The following is a 15,222-nucleotide window of genomic DNA, read 5'->3' as shown; positions in this document are numbered from 1 at the left end:
GTTCATTACCTGGTAACTTTGTAAAAATTAGCTATTTCTTCATAGGAACAGTGCATGTAAATAGTGAGGGTAATGGTACTAAGAGTTTGTCATCTTTGGGTCAGTTATCTTCCACCACTTATAGGTCTGTGGTCTAGGGAAAGGTAGCTTGCCTCTCTTGCCTCTATAAAATGGGGATAATCACAATCTTATAAGTTGCCATGAAAGAATACTTAGAGTACTTCCTGGTACATAATAAGTGTCCAGTAAATGTTAGCCATTAGTACATAATCCAAGGGTGTGAGCATCCCGAAGTAAAGTTAACGGAAGTGTCAGGCAGAAGTTATACATCCCAGTACATGCTATCTAGAGAGAAATAAAATGCTCCTTCCTTACGCTATGTGCTTCCACTTCCTTTTCCACCCTAGTATCTACAGTTCTTGGCATGTAGATTTTAAGGGAAGGAATAATTGAGCTATTAATTGATTAATTTTTATTTCATTTCTCTTGATGTTTTTCTGCAGACCTGAATATCCCTAGGCAGGATGTTTGCTTTTAGAAATAGCCAGTAAAGGATTGTGAGAAATAGTGCACTTTATGTTCTTTGTCTGACTCATGTAACAAAATTAATTGTTTTTCTGTTATCTCCTCTTCGTTGATTTTCATTGATCTTCTGTACAAACCAAACCCTCTCAGTGTCTTCAAATCTGCAATAGTGATTGCAGTGTTTATCAGTTTAATGAAGTAGTAGAAATATGTGTGTATGTGCGTATGTATGTGTGTATGTGTGTGTACCTGGAGGTACATGAAAGAAGAGGAAAGAAAATATTTAAATAAGAGCTTTTATTTGTATGTTCAGTTTCCGCGAACAAAACTATTATAAAAATTAGTAAATAACTTCCCATTAATATCTAAGACTACAAATGCCACCTTGCTGGAGAGTCTGAAAATTATAGTTCCAATAATTAGATGTAACTTATGTTAAGAGAAGATGGATTTCTTTTTTCTCAAGATTTCTACTTTTACCTTTCACTGTTTGAGTAATTGTCGATTCCAATTTCTGTCTTGGATATTGATCATGAATAAACTGTGACTGTGTCATCAGACTGAGTTCTAGGAGGGTCTCAAAGTGGCAATGTACACTTTCAAAAAAACAGTGCAAAAGTGGTAATATACACACTCGAAGAAAGAGAGAGAGAGACACGGTGAGAGAGATGCATCATAGTCTGGGGCTGGGTGTATTTATGGGAGATTTGGGGATGGAAATCTATAGAAGCTGAGGGAAAAAGGGATTGAGTTTACATACAGAAGACTGAAAGATGATGGCTGTTCTGCTAGGAAGAGCCATGGCCCTTTCAAAGGTGACAGCCATCGCAGATGGGAGAGCTGTAGCCCACCCCAAAGGAAAGGCCCATTTCATGGGTGAAAGATATGGTCTTTTCACAAGTGAAAGAGGCATATCTGCAGGTAAAAAGGAACAGACAAAGTTCATTCATAGGTAAATGGGAATTGCACAGCCTTATTGTGTCTTGGGAAAAAAAGAAAGTTAAAGTAAGCTCCTGTCCTGAAGCTGCAGTTTTTATTTTTAAAATTATGATTTTCCTTGTCAACTTTTTGCCTTCCCTTATTGCTTTTATCTAATCTCAGTTGTACTCAGACTGATATCTAGTTTCTCAAACATGCTACTCACTTCTTAGCACAATCTCCAGATTCTTTGCCATGGATGATAGGATTCAGGATGGATTTCTAGGTTCTTGTGTGTGACAAAGAAGTTGACAGGGTGTGTGATAAGAAGGAAAAATGCAGCAAAGTTTAATGAAGTCTGATTAGGCAATGGTATGCTTAGAGTGGGTGGCTTGTGCTAGCAGAAAGAAAAATGGCAGAAGAGCTGAATGTGGTATGTTTAAGAGTTAAAGTGTTGTGCAGGGTCTAGAGAGCATGACTGTTAGAGTGACTGACAGCTGTGTCTTCTATGTCCTTTCCCAGAATTTGCATATGGACATAGAAGATGCAGTCCATATGCATGAAGCTTTAATGAGCTCCAAGTGAAGAAAGGTTACTATAGGTCATGCAGGTGGCTTTGGCACACACGCATCTTATTTCTACCTCATATAGTAGGCCTTAGTGATAAAGGAGAAATATAACTCCCAACCTACTAGATGTCAAATGTGTTGAGTTCGTGTCCCCCAAATATGAAAGAATGATTTCCAAGTGACAACAGTGGTTAAGAGAGGGAAAGTTTTATTAAGAGATAGCTCCTGAGAGATAGGAGGGGTCCTGGATGGGGTGGTTAATGGGCTCTTTGTCAGGGGTAATTTATGCAGCAAAGTCACAATGTGGGTAGAATTTGGGTCAAACTACCATCAACCTATAGGATTACAAATGTAGCTGCCTAGCAAATATGGATCCAATAGGGAAATGAGTCATGTAGCATGAGTGCATGGAAAGAACAAATGTATTCCTGGAAAGAGATGGGGCCAGATACTCTGGTCACTCATCTGGACAACTGTTGCCCATCTGGACTTACTGGACCAGGTGGTGCTAATTACAGGATAACCTCAAGTTATTGCTTATCCCTTAGGGAGGCATGCAGGCCTGGCCATTGCATCATTATCTTGAGCCCTGGCCTTCTTCAGATGCACCTCCAGTCACAATTCTGATGTTTTTATTTTTGTGCTGACTTCCTTAAGAATATCTCAGTCCCTCTCTGACTGTGTATTAATTTCTATCTGACTTAGCTGGCCATAATATTAGTACAAAGATCAGGGGGTTGGCCCTGAGGCATTGCCTATGTTCAAATGAGTAGACAGAAAGTGTCCAGTAGCCTTAATTATACTACTTATAGTATTGTCATGTATAGAAATGGAAGAGCAAAGGTCATGGATGCATGAAGAGTGGCCATTATTTAAACCTGCCAGCCAAAGTGACCACAGGCAGGCAGTTCTGAGCCAGAAATTCCTTCAACCAAGCTGAGGCCGAAGGCTTTCAGACTGCCCTGGCCTGTCACTGACCATCCGTGCTTCATTACTTGAAGTCCTTTGTTCACCGTTTCTATCCCTTGTCCTTTCTGATCTTCTTTCCTGCATGTTTGCCTCTGGTTTTATGCTTTTAAAAAGTTATTCCCGATCTTTTATTTCCCCTTACCTTTAGTCTCATGAAAATTAATCTTACCCAAATCCATATTTTAAATACCACAACTCTAGTATTCTTCAGTGTTTTAAATGTTCACTGTCATGAAGCTTCTAATTTGCACAAGAGCAAAAAAAATGATCTTGTCTACTTTTTCACAAGTCCTAATCTTTCATATGGCACATTCTGTCCCAGCTCCTCTAGCCAAAAAATTTTTCTGCCTTTCTATTACAGCACTTATTGTAAAGAATGACCAGGGTTTTTTTCTCTGTGGTTTCCCACTGATTTCTGAACTCATTGAGAACAAGGAACCTGTCTTTTGCTGAAAATATTCCAGGTATCTATCATAATACTGAACAGTACACAGCAAGCAGTCAAAAAAGCCATGCCAAGAAATGAAAGCATCTACTTCTTAGAAACATTGTAGTCATCTTTGTTTATAAAAGTACATAGTTATCAATTAAACCAGTTTCTAATCACTGAAAAATGGACCACGTGCAGGTAAGTTGATTTGATAGGATCAGAAAATACCAAGGACTGTGGGGAGGAAACATGGGGGATGTAAAAATGTAAAGTTATTGATTGAGATGAAGAAAAAGATTCAAAAATAGTGATAGTATGACCCTGTAAATCTAATTGTTACCATTGAATTATGTACTTAAAATGGTTAAAATGTTAAATTTCATTTTATTATATAAATATATCTTATAAATATATCTTAGCACCCAAAAAATATGAACTGTTTACAAACAAAAATTGTTAACATATTCAAGGTAAGTAAATGTATATTATATAAAAGGAAATGCTTGTTTGCTAAAAAAATAATTAAAAGGAAGCTTGGTAATTACTCTTTGAAATAAATATGGTTAGAAGAATATGTTATCCCCTATTTATTTTCATTTCAGACAAATATTACTGCAATAGAAAATATCACTGAATAATGTGATAAATTTTAAAAAGTGATAACATACAACTGAAGGAGTAAAAGAAAGCACCATTTAAATAAACAACCTATAGGGCTGAATACCTGGGAGGTATTCTACTACTCTGCTCTCCACAGGCAAAGGTCATTAGCTCAACAAGACAGTTGGCTTCCCATGTGCACTTAGAACAGACTAACCTATATCTGCATTTGTTTTGACAGGATGGACTGTCAAGTTAGATAGTCTTGGGGCCTAAGGGTACTGATTTATGCCCTAGGTCTACCTGATATTCTGTGACTGATAGGCATCTTGCCAATGCATACTTTTCTCATGTAACAAATGAAGGGAAAAGAAAATATCTAGCATTATTTTGTTTTGTAAACATGAAGATCAACTGGTTAGGGCCTGTCATAACCTCATTAGGCCTAAGTCATTCTTGTTAACTGAGATCTGAATAAGCTTATATTGAATAAGGTGTTTATCTACAGAGAATGTGATAGATTCTGAAAATAACTCTGTGTCCACAATGTCTGTCTCTCTCTCTGTGTTTTTCTTTTAGTTTAAGTATATATTAAGCATACTTCATAATATATGCTTTATTATTCCATCCAATATTCCAAGCCATGGTTCAGAGGTTTTGCGGAAATACTAATCTATTCTGAGAGCACTGTTACTGTTTGCAATCTTTAGGTTGTATTTCTCAAGCAAACATGGATAAAATTAAGAAGCATTCCTTGTCTTGGGAGGTCTGTCTTATAGGCATTGATTTCCTTGTGTAGATTATTTTCTAACCATTTTCTCTTTCTTTGTTTCCCTCCTTTGCTTGCTGACTTCAATGTAGCAGACCATTTGGGGATTGAATTCATGGGTAAGACTTAAAAAACTTGCTCCTTTTATCATCCTGCTAAAGCTAAGTTTTATAATGTGCATATTGTTCTTTGTCCTCGTCTGATTATAATTGAAATGTCTCAATATCAGATTCCATTAGTAGTAAAAAAATGTTTTAGTCCATTTTCACTAAGTAATGACTTAAAATGAGAGACTTAAGTACTTATTTGAAAAGCAATTTAATGTTAAGTGCCTCTGCAAGGCTACAGAAGTTGGAATTGGTTCCTGGCTTTGATTGTTTCCTCTAATTCCCAATTTTCTTATCTGTAAAATAGGGATAATAATAGTTCCTATTTTACTGCACTTATAAATTGCTTGGTACAATATCTACAACATGGTAAACACTTAAAATAATAGAAAACAATGATTTTTAAATGTCAGTTTTTGTGTTTTCCCGCTCTAATTCCTTTTTCTTTTGCATGATGGCTACTCTGGAAACATTTTGGCATTGATCTTAATTTGGAGTTTGGGGTTTTAACCATTTCTATTTACAAAATTTTACTAGTTGTTTTTAAAGAATCTGCAGTGGATGACACATTTTTAAAGCATTAGAATACTTCTGGGGCACTATTTTCTATATTCAAAGATAATGCATTATAATCTAGAGGTAACAGTGAAACTTTATCATAAACTAAGTGACAGAAGAGGATTCTTAAGTATCAAAATGTGTCACAGTTCAGACATGGAAAGATACTCAGGAGTAAGAGCTACAAAAATGAAAAAAATCTCAATTTAAATCCAAATTATTCGGCCCTACTTGTTTGGCTTTTGTGGATCTTCACATTTTTTTTTTCTCTTATACACATTGATGTGAACACTTGCTTCATATATGTATATGCTAATTGTGGTAATCCTTGTATATTTACTTATGTTCATTTAATCCATTTATCCATTTACTCAGTGAATATTTATCAAGTCATTATAAATGAAGAAAAATGCAAAATGGTAGAAGTAAATTAGCAAAAGTAGGCAAATAAAGTTTTAGGTTTAGTAAGCTTATAGATAAAAAATCAAGTCATAGAACTTATATAAAATTGAAAGTCTTTTAAGACCTTTTCCAGGCAAGCTGATATTAGTTTGGACTGGTGTGATGGTAGAAAATATGAAGAGAGGTTGGTAGATATGTAGAAGGTAAAATCGACAAGTATTTGAAGGCAATTGATGTTAAAATTTATAAGGGAAAATTATTGTTTTATTATTTATATATTTAAATAAAAGTTGGATTAATGACTGAAAATAGAATATTGATAAAAGAACATTTTTGAAGACATTTGTTAGATTAGGTGTGACAATTTAAGTCTGGGGTACTTTTGACATGCTTGAGAGATGTCAAGTTGATTGTTTTATTGCTAGAAGTCTTGAGGGTTAATAAGAGATCACTAATTGCATTTTCATCCTGGATTTCCTTCCTTGTTGTATGTTTCCTGGGCTGTGTATCTAGATATTACATCATCGAAAAGGCAGACAGCTCAATTCCAGCAGGTCTGAAGTTTTGCTAGGTAGATGTGATTAAAACTCAGAAGGACAATGAAATCCAGGTTAATATTCAAATGAAGCACCATGAAATGTAAGGTATGTGTGGAAGAAAGTATAAAATCAAATATTAGTCATGAAAATATTTGAACAAGTTGGTGCTACAAATAGAAGATTGTGGTCATATGGCAGGCTAGTTGATAATGATTTTGAAGAAGATGGAGTTATATGATATGGTAGTTTTCAAAGAGTGCTTGTGGGAATGCATAACAAAATGAACTGGAGGAGTAAACAATTTGAAGCTAGAGGTCAAAGACTTGTGAGGATATAGTTTTGCACAAGTCATCAAGTAGATACTGCAGTTACTCATGATGGTGCTAGGGTAGGGATAGAGGAAAAATATTTATATGTTAAAGTCTCTAATAAAAGAGATAGACTATGTCAGTGTCTAATAGATGGCAATGAAAAGGGTTTCTTATGTACACATAAGGACAATAACTGGTGCATCACAAAATAGAGCTCCTAGTAATGACTCAAACTCAGTGGCAATTTATTTCCTGCTACTGTCTTTCCCTGTCCTAGTACATGTTTGTGGTCAGCAAATAACTATTCTTCATCCAACTAGCAAATCATGGATTCAAGCTCTTTTTGTCTGATGGCTTTCATGTCACCTAGAATGCCTTGCAAGCTCCATGTAATTAGCAGATGAAAAAATTGAACATAGCAACTGTGTCACCACTCCTTGATAGACTTGGCCTAAAAGGGTTCATTGCACTTTTGTTAATATTCTGTTAGCTTAAATCACAGAACCACATCTGACACAAGAGAGGCTCGGTCACGAAACTTTAGTAACTCTGGGAGAAAAAAGGAAATGGATTTTTAGTAACCTCTATCTCCATAAGAATAGCACAAGCTTGAAAAGAGCAGCACTTTTCATAAGAGACAAGAAAAAGAGTTCATTAAGAGACAAGAGGATAGATCCCAAATTTGAGTATAAGAGAAATTTTAAAAAGCTTTTGAAGAAGGTAGAAGAGAATTGGACTTTTCAGGCAAGATTCAGGTCTCAGTTATTATAGAAGGAAGACAGAAGTCAAAGGTGAGATTGAAAATGCAGAGAGGGTATTGGTGGACATGGATGAGCAATGTCAGAGAAGCAAGCAGAGAGTTTAGTTGCTGAAAGAAGAGAAGAAAGCTAAGTCATGGGCCACAAATTATAGAAAGCTATGGCTCAATTTGTGCAGTAGAGTATATTGGTTGAGAATCATAAGCAATCTGCATTTTCTTCTTTCACTGATGAGAGCAGGGATGAGTGGCAGAAAGTATGAACGTCTGTAGTTCTTTTGAGGAAAGTGAGCACTAAACCTCATGACCAGAGAATGTGCTCGGCTAGGTTGTGGCAGTTGCAGGCTCAGAGAATGCAGTTTCATTGCTGTTTAGCATAATGCCCAGAGACACAGGAAACAGCGTGGTGTTGATAGTGGGCCTGAGAAGAGTAGATCCTACAAACAGAGTGGCCATAGATATAGCAAAGGAAAATTCGCAAGCAAAGGTTATACCACTGTTAAATACACCTTTTGCCATCTTACTGTGAGTACTTCTGGTGTCCCTGATGACTGACAGTAGGATGGATCCCCTAAGTGTTAAAGGGTCTGTGTTAGAACTCACTTTAGGGAATGTGGTTACTGGTACCAAAATAATAATAGGCTATTGTGTAGTTCATCTGTATGACTCTCAAGATTAAAGTTATAATGAGGCCACAAAAGTTAAGAGTTAATCATAGGTATAAAGCCTTATAGTGAATAAGTGAATGAGTTCTGTGAATGTACTATTTAACTCCAGCAATAGATATTGCCTTGAAGGGAAGGAGGTTGAACAAGAAGTTGGAGTTAAAAACAATGAATAGTATGCATGTAAATAATGGTAACTAATAAAGGATTGTGTGATTGGAGGATAGATTTATAGAATTAATGATTATACTATTTTAATTGACCTTACAAGTTCACTCCTATAGGTTAGTCTATCTGAATATGTAAAATTCTGTCACTTTGGGAATAAATATTTCCAGATTCAGTTGGTGATGGGAGAATCTGTACAGGTAAAATTCTTTTCATTGAAGGTGCTATCGTACTATGTCTAAGGAATCTCTAGGTAAAAATTCAGCTGAGAAACAGAATTGTAGGCATAATCTATATAAATCAAATCACATCAATTTGTTGATGTACCAACATTTGCTCGATGCAGTTGTTTGTCCGTGTGGATACGTGTGAATTGATTATTAAACTAGACTTTCTTTTTATGCCAGTTTTAATTTCACAGCAAAATTCAGTAGGAAGCTCAGAGATCTCTCTCTATATACTCTTCCCCACAGATGCACAGCCATATTGACATTCCACACAAAAGTGGTACATCTGTTATAACTTATGAATTCTTTCATCTGTGGATCTTACCTCTAATACTGTATCTAAAGTGACAAAGCCAAACCCTAGATCACCTAGATTATTTCCTGTTTCATCTTCTAGAAGTGTTTTAGCTTTGAGTTTTCCATTTAGGACTAGAGAGCATTTCAAGTTAAATTTTGTGAAGTATCGAAAGTCTACCTCTGAATTCATCATGTTGCATGTGGATATCCAGTTTTTCATCCACCATTGTTGATTAGACTGTCTTTTCTCACTTGTACTACCTTGGCCCTTAGGACAAAGACCAGTTATGTGTGCCTATTTCTAGAATCTTTGTTTTGTTCCACTGATTGATCTATCTATTCTTCTACCAGTATCTTGCTGTCTTCATTTCCATAGATTGCAGTAAGTCCTGAAGTCAGATTATGTCAGCTTTTCAACTTTGTTCTGTCCTTCAATATTGTATTGATGACACAGTATCTTTCCTCTTTCACTACAATCTTTAGAGTTGGTTTAACAAGATCAACAAATTGACTTGTGGGACTTTTATTGGGACTGCACTGAATCTAGGCATAAAGTTGGGAAAAACTATTTCTTTGATAATATTAAGCCTTTTTATCTATATAATCATGTCTCTGAAATCTTTCTTTCCAATCTGTATATCATTTATTTCCTTTTCTTGTCTTATTTAAGTAGCTCATACTTCCAATATTACGGTGCAAAAGAGAGAGACATCTTTCACTTTTACTTGATTTTACTGAGAAAGCGTCAAGTTTCTCTCACCCTTAAGTATGATATTAGATGTAATGTGTTTTTGTAGACATTCTTTATCAAGTTGAGAAAGTCCCCTTCTATTCCTAGTTTGTGACAAGGTTTTTTTTAAAATCACAAATGAGTTGTATTTTCTTAAGTCATCTTTCTGAAACTATTTATATGATTGTTAAGGTTTAGTTCTAGAATGTCTCTCCAAAGTCTTGTGTACTGATAGCTAGGGCTTTTAGAATGTAATTGCACTGGGGCAGGTACCACTATAGTCATCAGTGGATTCATCCACTAATAAGTTTAGCAGCTGTGAGTGCTATTAGGAGGTGAAACCCGATTAGAGGCAGGTTATTGAAGTTTGACCTGGAAAAGTCCCCCCCCCCGCCATGTGTTTCACTCTGTCTCTGTCTCTCTGTCTGTTTCCTGACTGCCATGCAGTTCTCTCATGCAATTCAGCCAACTGTGGAGTAAACTATGAGCCAAAATAAACTTCATCTTTAAGTTGCAGGTATTATGTATTTCATCCTAGCAGTGAGAAAGTGAGCTAGACAATGATTATATCAATATTTTAGGCTTTTGATGTGAAGGATTAAATTAATTGATTTTCAATTGCTGAACTAGTCTTGCATACCTGGGGTAAATTTTATTTGGTAGTATAGTCTAGTTTTATTTTAATAAGTTCTAGAGTACATTTCTCCTAGGATTTCTTCATTTCATGTGTTTGTCCCTATTGAGTAGACTATTGAGTATACTTGAAAACTAAATGCTTCATTAACAAAGTTCTCTTTTATTTCAGGCAAGTGTAAACTGTATGCTTCAATAATCTTGCTATTTAGTCAACAATTATTTATCACATTTACTATATGCTAGGTATATACAATATTGGAGATGCAGATATGTAATCCTCCTCTCTTAATGTGTAAGAGCTCTAAGACTGAAGACACAACTGAGGTGATATTTTAAATGCTATTGAAATTTTTGTAGACAAGATAGAATAATAAGAGAAGAAGAGCAACTAGATGTATTTGAAAATTTGGGGACTGCTGACAAAAGAGGAGACATTTAAGCTGAGCACCAGCCAAAATGAATAAGCTCTATGGAGTGATACCCTACTACAGATTTATACTAGCCCTGTATTTCTTCCGCAGTAGGATGAGGTTGCTATTTCACTTCCTTCCTCCTGGGTTATGATCTCTCTATGGTTACCACTTTAGAAATGGAGAGAGGATGTCAAAAAGAATTAACCAAAAGCTCTTCTGAGTTGGTTTGTTAGCTTTAAGGAATAATTATCCTACTAAGTAAGGTATGCCAAACCGAATGTCTATAAAACTGTCATCATTTGGAAGGATTTTTCCTAATTATGAATTTTTCTTAATGATGCTTTTGGGATTGGTACCATGGAAATTTTAACATAAAATACTAACCCAAAGTAAAACATCGGCTAAATAACAAATTTTACTGACATAATTAGGGCAAGGATTTGGAGATGCATACCAGGCAGGAAATTGTGTTTGAAAAAAAATTAAAAGTGTTGATAATTAAACCAATAACAAACACATATTTCTTAAATTCATGACTTAACCCTCATTTTTTCATTCATTCATGCACGAAAGGAAATAAAGATTTTTAGGGTCAGACATTCTAAATTTTCTCAAAGTGTGACTAAACCAAAAGGTGAGATAAGTTAACTTCTTTGGAAGCCTAAGTATTTGTTGACTGTTAAAAATCCAACCAATCTTCCTGATGAGACTGCTGACCAAAGGGCAGATCTGAGTGGTCATGTTATAAATTTTTATGCAAGTTTTCTTCATTCTCACTAAGAAATGCTGTCAATTACATCTTATTTGTATTCTGACATCATTTGTAGGGTAACATAATATATAAATATACAGTCTGAATGAGTGAAGTCTGGTGTGATTTTTGTCAAGAATCCAAAGAATCATAGGACTTAGGAAAATGATATTTTTTCATTAAAGTATTAAAAATTTACCTAATCAAACTGCTGTAATTTTAAACATAACTGCTATAACTTTAAAACATAAAAGCTGAATATTGAGTGTTCTATTAGGCAAGCCCTAGAAATATGCTATACTCAAAGTGTCTGATATGGAATATGTTTATAGGTTCAGAAGTGATAAAGTTATTACTTCTTCTTCACTATATATTAATTATTCTTCTATACTCTCATGTAAAAAAGTTCCTTTAGTGTATTTTAGTGATCACTAAAGATAATCTGAGAAGTGACTAGTTTCTAATTCTGTTTAGATGATATTAAATGGGGATGGTTTCTTTTAAGCTACCCTGCATATTATCAATGAATTGGTATTTTTTTCCTTTAAGTTTAAATGCTTCACATATTAGTGAATTCAACTTTCTTCTGTAATATGTGATTTGGCGTTAGAAATATGAAAGTGAAGATCTTTTTCACCTAATCTGAAATCTGTGAATTTGATTTACTTGGACAAAAATTTCCATTCATTTGAATATATCATGTTTTCTAATAAAATTTATATGTGTGTTTTGAGGGAGGGTACAACAAGCAGTATTAGTTTAGCTTTCCATGTATGCCATTTGCAGAGTTAATCTACAACAGAAATCAGATGTGTCAGACAAACGTAAGCTCACACTGTTGAATGCTTAACCTTTGGCAAAAAAGTGATGTGATCTAGTGAAGTCTCAGAAAACACCCACAAGAACTACTACTATCCTAGTGTTGTAAATGACAAAACAGAGGTATATTTTGCAGAAATGTCTTATCCAAAGAGCAAGAATACAGAAGGTAAAGGATTCATAACTAAATCTGTGTCCCTCCTGAGTTCTTATAGTTTGTAGGTGACTGACCTCTAGTCATGTCCCCCAAGGGCTTCAGGGTAACTCAGAGAAGTTCTATTCAGGCAGTGTTTCAAGTGGCCATGCAGTGCTGCATCAGTCCTCAATTCTGAAGGCACTGGTTCTGCTTAGGGTACAGTAAGGCTCGCACTGGCTGTCATCATGGCGTCACGTGGGATATGTGTAGAAGGTGTATAGTATTTGAACATTTCTTGGTGAGTACAGACTGTGTTGAGTGACTGACTCAGAAAGGCAATAGAGAGATGGCTCAAGTCAATATTTCACTGGGCAAATAACATCTATCAAAGGAGATGGACATGTCAAACACTTATACGCCAGTGAAATTCAACAGCGAAATTGAGGAATGGCACAGATAAGAGATGTTTCTAAAATGTACAGATATAATCATTATGATTGCTACAAAGGAGAAAATGGACATATATGGAACACATTTGTAGACAAAATTCCAGGATCAGTTAATAAATTTTCTTCAGTAGACCTTGAGGAAAATATTTGATTTAAAATACTAGAAAAAGCAATATTGTTCAATGCAAACTAACATAGGAGAAAGGCATCATTGCTAAAATAATATGATTTGGTACAAAACAACTAGGTTGGGAGTTTCTTTGTAAGTAGTCACTATAGGAACTTCAGCAAACAGACAGGCTGTCATGATTTTCTTATATAATACAGTGAAACACAGATTATTGTCAATGTAGTGATGAGTGCAGGGCAATGAATTCTATTTGAAGGATCATGGTCAGCCATGATTGGAGGTTCTATTTCCTTCTAGGGCATTTTTAAAGGAGTAGTTAATTCCTTTATCAGACAAGATTAGGTGGATTCAGAGTGGTATGGCCGTAGACTAATTCCTTTATCAGATAGAGAGAATTAAGATCTAACAAGGATTGGATTTGGGGATTGTCAAGTCAAATATAAAATAATACGAAATCTTAATTAGTATCAAACAGCTTACATATATACATTGAATATTTAAAATGTACAAGAGGTGTTAGCAAATTCCAAAGATCTGGAATGTTCTAGGAAAAAGGAAAAAACAACAATGATGTTCAGATTGTCATAAAAAAGTAATTCTCTGAGAGGTCAAAAGGAAAGGGAGAGAGCCAAGTGTGATGGCAGATGCCTGTAATCTCAGCACTCAGGAAGCTGAGGCAGGAGGATCACAGTGAGTTCGAGGCCAGCCTGAGCTGCATAGTAAGTTCAAGCCCAGCCTGAACTATATAGTGAGACCTTGTCTCATAAAAATAAAACAACAAAAAAAACAAAAACAAAAAAGGAAGGGGGAGAGGGAGAGGGACATTTTTGTGTGAAAAAATTTTTAAAATATTCCTATAGTTCAAAGATGAGAAAGGAAATTAGAGGAAAAGGGAAAAACAGAGAACAAAGATAAATAAATGATAGAAGAGGATCAGAGTTTGGGAAAATGGCAAGAAGTGCAGGTAATTGGATAAACATCATACACATGAAGGGCAGTAGTACTTGATGTGATTGGCCAAGAGATCCCAGCTGAATATAGTGACCCTAGCTGCCTTTTGAAGGAAGTGTAATTTTATATTGTTGGAAAACAAAGTGTGCTGACTTTGCAAGCAGGGAATTATCAGATTTCCCTGAAACACTTCATTCTGTAGGGAGCTGTGTGTAGGGTGTGTCTTGTAGGTATTGTGAATGGAATCTCAGCTAATGGGACAAACCTAGGATTGGATTTCAAATATTGCTCACCTGTGGGCTCTTTGAGCTAAACAGTGGGCACTGTGAAGATAAATTTTCACAGGATGTGTGTCAGATTCAGAGGAAGAAACCAGGAGGAATGCCCCAGGGGAAGCAGCAGGATAAGCTGCAATGAGAAGAGAAGCCCCAGGATGGGCCTTGAGCTGTCTTTGAAGAAGGATAGAATTTCTACAAGGAGAAGTAGGAACATCCTAGCAAAGATGTTAAAATAAAAAGGACAGGATGAGAAAATGTATTTAGAAATATTGACTCCCATTAGCAAAAGAAATCACATCATTATATTACATATAACTTTTCATTTATGTGTAACTAAAACCCTATCATTCTCTTACATAAAATTTTCTAATGGGTTTAGAATGAAATACAGACACTATAAGCCCCGCACTGGGTCATCCATGTTTGACTGCTTACCTCCAAGACGGCTCTCTGTCATAAGGCCGTCTCCCTTCTCCTCTATATACGTTGAGGCCTTTGCACCAGCTGTTCCTTAAGGAATATTATCTTTGCATATAGTCTGTTCCTTCTCATCTTAACAAATTTAGCTAAGATACACTTCTAGAGATACTTTACTTGTCACTCTGATTTCTAACTTGTGTTAGCCTCTTATTTCCTCTCCATTGCATTTATTACCATTTGATTTTATTGTTCATTTCTTGTCAGTTTCTTCACTAAAAAATGACTTCCTTGGTAAGCAACAGGCTTGGCATTGAAATCAAATAAAGTTTCCTCATCTAGGAGGATGTCTTCTTGGATGCACTGCATTCCCTCTGTGCAGTATTGTTTCATCTGTTTCAAGAATTGGATGAGTCTTAAAGAAGAGTGTGTAATTTTGAAAATTTATTGAATTCAGGTCAATCGTTTTCCAAATTTCAATGTCTGTGCCCCTTTCACTGATGAGGCTGGCATGCACTCATATGTTACAAGCAAAAGCAGGAAATGAGGTGCATTATCATATGACTTTAGGTGCAGTATGTGATTACATATGAGTTATCTCATATTTTATTTCAAACTCATCAGGAATCTTAAATGTGTCATGCAGAAAATAACCATTATCTGAGTTGCTGGATTTTGGTCTAGAAAATTTGATCCTGTAT

At 35.5% G+C, this 15,222-nt stretch overlaps 1 protein-coding gene across 9 annotated transcripts in view; it reads left to right on the top strand.

The window, feature by feature from the left end:
- The window catches only part of Nrg3 (neuregulin 3), a 1,056,615-nt gene that overhangs the window by 936,783 nt on the left and 104,610 nt on the right, over positions 1-15,222 (top strand). For 5 of the 9 annotated variants that reach the window (XM_004867739.3, XM_021246724.2, XM_021246726.2 and 2 more), the window contains exon 4: positions 4,873-4,899. In XM_004867739.3, the coding sequence (XP_004867796.1) occupies positions 4,873-4,899 (27 nt within the window). The remainder of the gene's footprint in view (positions 1-4,872; positions 4,900-15,222) is intronic. The other 4 variants (XM_087201146.1, XM_087201145.1, XM_087201147.1 and 1 more) reach the window with 1 other exon arrangement.

This window comes from Heterocephalus glaber, unplaced genomic scaffold, assembly GCF_053883595.1.
Source record: "Heterocephalus glaber isolate CG9 unplaced genomic scaffold, H.glaber_assembly_v1.0 deba00001755, whole genome shotgun sequence".
NCBI classification, from domain to species: domain Eukaryota; kingdom Metazoa; phylum Chordata; class Mammalia; order Rodentia; family Bathyergidae; genus Heterocephalus; species Heterocephalus glaber.
Note: the sequence above shows the minus strand (reverse complement) of the source record. Positions and strands in the feature narration are given on the sequence as shown.